Here is a 2,707-nt window from a genome sequence, read left to right as displayed (position 1 = left end):
TCAGGAGGTGAGTAGAAAAAAGGAGCAAAAAAATGAAGTAGTCATATGATAAAGGTGTTGGGAAAAGAGAGCAGATATTAGCTAAGTCATTGGGTTCCATAAATTCTTACTATCCACCAACCAACAACCAAAAAGAACTTACTATCTCTTTAGTTGACAGAATCTGAGCGCGAAAAAATACGCCTTCCTCTCTTTAGGTATCTTTTTATATAGTTTGTAGCTTACTTTACTGTGATTTCATACAGCCTGCTCGGGGATTGAACCACTGCCTTTTCTGATCTGATTCGTAGACTCTTTACCACAAGTGGTAGACAACTTTTGTTTTGATAAGTTGGTAGATTGGAAAGACTTTTCGGATGTTTCGACCACTTTCAGATATGCAATTACTTTTACAATGCTATCTAATCTAAAACTATATTCCGATACTCTGAAAGTCTTTGGCCTCAAGGTTTCCGGATATGGGTATAATATTCTTAGTTTCTCCGTGAGTGAGGCTAAAGTTATTTATGTGCGTAAAGTGATGATAGTGATGATGATAGAGTTATTAGAAATATCATCCCCAATAGTTTTGATGGAGCCTTGCCTACCACTTATGTGCGTAAAGTGATGGGAGCTAAGAAGAAATGATACAGTTATTAGGAATATCATCCCCAATAGTTTTGATGGAGCCTTGCCTACCTTCGGACACCGTGCTGCTGCCATCAACGTCATTTTATGCATTATGTCCATGTCGTTGTAAAGCTCATACAGTTCATCGTTTCGTCGTTTGCGGTACTCGCCGTGGCCAACGCGTAAAGGTCCGTAAATCTTCCGCAAACCCTTTTTCTCGAATACTCCAAGAGCCGGAGTTAATGCTGGTTCCCATGTAAACGAAATTCTCTACTTTCTCGAAATTATAACTGTCAACAGTGACGTGGGTGCCTAGCCGCGACTGTTCTGACTGTTTGTTTGATGACAGGAGATACTTCGTCTTGTCCTCGTTTACCACCAGATCTATAAATAGGTGGTGAGTGTCGACCCTTTTCTCGCTGGTCTTTTCCAAGTTTGAGCGTATTGTGAACAGCTTGTCAATGGGGACTTCCATATTCCGTTCCTGGATAGGTATTCAGCAGGCCGCCATTTTCGTACTGAGACCCAATATAGGTGAATAGATTTGTCATGGCTAACCTCCCTAACTATTACCCCTTTAATTCTGTAACAGTCTTCGAGTAGCTAGTATATTAGAGTAAAGCCTTAATGGCTGCCTGAGTGTTAATATGAAAATATAACCGCTCGGCCGGTAGGACCTCTGCCGCTTTTAATTCTGCTTGAAAATTACTGTAGTAAATGGCCTGCAACTCTTCCGCTCTCTCCTTCGTCTGCTTTGGAAACTTAGATGTAAATATGCGTCGCATAATTTTCCATATTCACACTCTTGCGACAACAATCTATTTCCATTGTAGCTCCCAAAGACCTTTCGAAACTCAGCTGGGCGATCACATAGTGTATTCATACTATTAACCTAGTTAGTTTAGGGTCTTGGTCTAGCCCAGAAAGGATTTTTCTCTACTTCATTACATTTCGTACTATTTGGGAGCAAACCGATCATCTTACTAGTAATTTTTTGTAGGACTGCAAACACCCATACCTCTTCTACCTATAACACATTTTAACGAGTGCTTTTTCGTGGAACATTCTCACGCTCTAAATAATGTGCCATTTAAGCTCAGTACAATAGCAGTTAGAGGGTTAAAATATATTGTGACTGAAGACGAAAAACTCATCCCGCCAATTTTCGAGTAGTGTCATTGAAGCATAGGTCTTTAACTCCTTTCATTATGAGTCTTTTTAACGCTCTTTCGAATCAGTTTATTAAAAATAGCTGTTGTAGGGTTAAACGTTCAGCACAGACTTTACCAAGGGTCACCCCAGAAGCAGTGTGGGGTACTGTCTACTAAATATTGCTAAGGCGAATTGTTTTCTGCATTGCTTACTCTACGAAACGGGTTCTGCAGAACCGTCTCACTAGCAAAGTCAGAGGATGAGATAATGCAATTAAACCAATCTGTTCAGATTGGCAGCCATCTCAGCATGTAAGACTCCTTCCGCTTAATTTTCTATAATTTTATTGGCCCGTTGACCTTGCCGCTTGCTTATAAATCGCACCAAATAAAAATTTCGAGTAAGTGCAATAAACCAATAAACTGTCTAGAACATAATTTCGCGTGTTTTTCTGTAAAAAAAAGTGATGCTTTTCGCTCATAAAATACTCGTAAAGTAAAACACTCAAAATAATTGCAACTGCTAAAGCAATAAATTTTAAATTGGCTATAAAAATATTAATAAGTTTTGCGGCATTAAGTGAAATATCTTTAGACTGCTTAGGAGAGGTGGGAGAAAAGAACGCGGGACACGTGAGTGCAGTCAAGAAGTAGCAGCTTTTTGGGCCTTACCTTACCTTAAAGAATTTTCGCAGATTCAGTGGCGTCAAGTTAAAGTAAGTACTTAGTTCTAGTGACAATAGTCATATAGTATTTGCTTCAGCACACCACAAATATATGTTTAGATTTAAACAAAGAGAAAGAAAAATGTTGTAGAATTTATCAAACAAAATGCCAGCAAAAAAGGCCCACAGGCAAGAGTAGAGAGCGCCAGCAAAAATGTAAATCAACATGGAATTGAGTCAATATTTGCTGAAGGTAGAATGACAGTCAATAAAAAGCAAACC

The 2,707-nt window shown here is 39.0% G+C and overlaps 1 protein-coding gene across 1 annotated transcript in view; it reads right to left on the bottom strand.

The window, feature by feature from the left end:
* Positions 1 to 504: 504 nt before the first annotated feature.
* LOC118748363 (platelet binding protein GspB-like) overlaps positions 505 to 2,707 on the bottom strand; it is a 16,012-nt gene continuing 13,809 nt past the window's right edge. The window contains exon 2 of the mRNA XM_036482737.1: positions 505 to 613. Within this exon, the coding sequence (XP_036338630.1) occupies positions 505 to 613 (109 nt within the window). The remainder of the gene's footprint in view (positions 614 to 2,707) is intronic.

This window comes from Rhagoletis pomonella, unplaced genomic scaffold, assembly GCF_013731165.1.
Source record: "Rhagoletis pomonella isolate Grant_MI unplaced genomic scaffold, Rhpom_1.0 Rhpom_scaffold_00013, whole genome shotgun sequence".
In the NCBI taxonomy this organism is placed as follows: domain Eukaryota; kingdom Metazoa; phylum Arthropoda; class Insecta; order Diptera; family Tephritidae; genus Rhagoletis; species Rhagoletis pomonella.
This window is presented reverse-complemented; position numbering and strand designations above follow the sequence as displayed.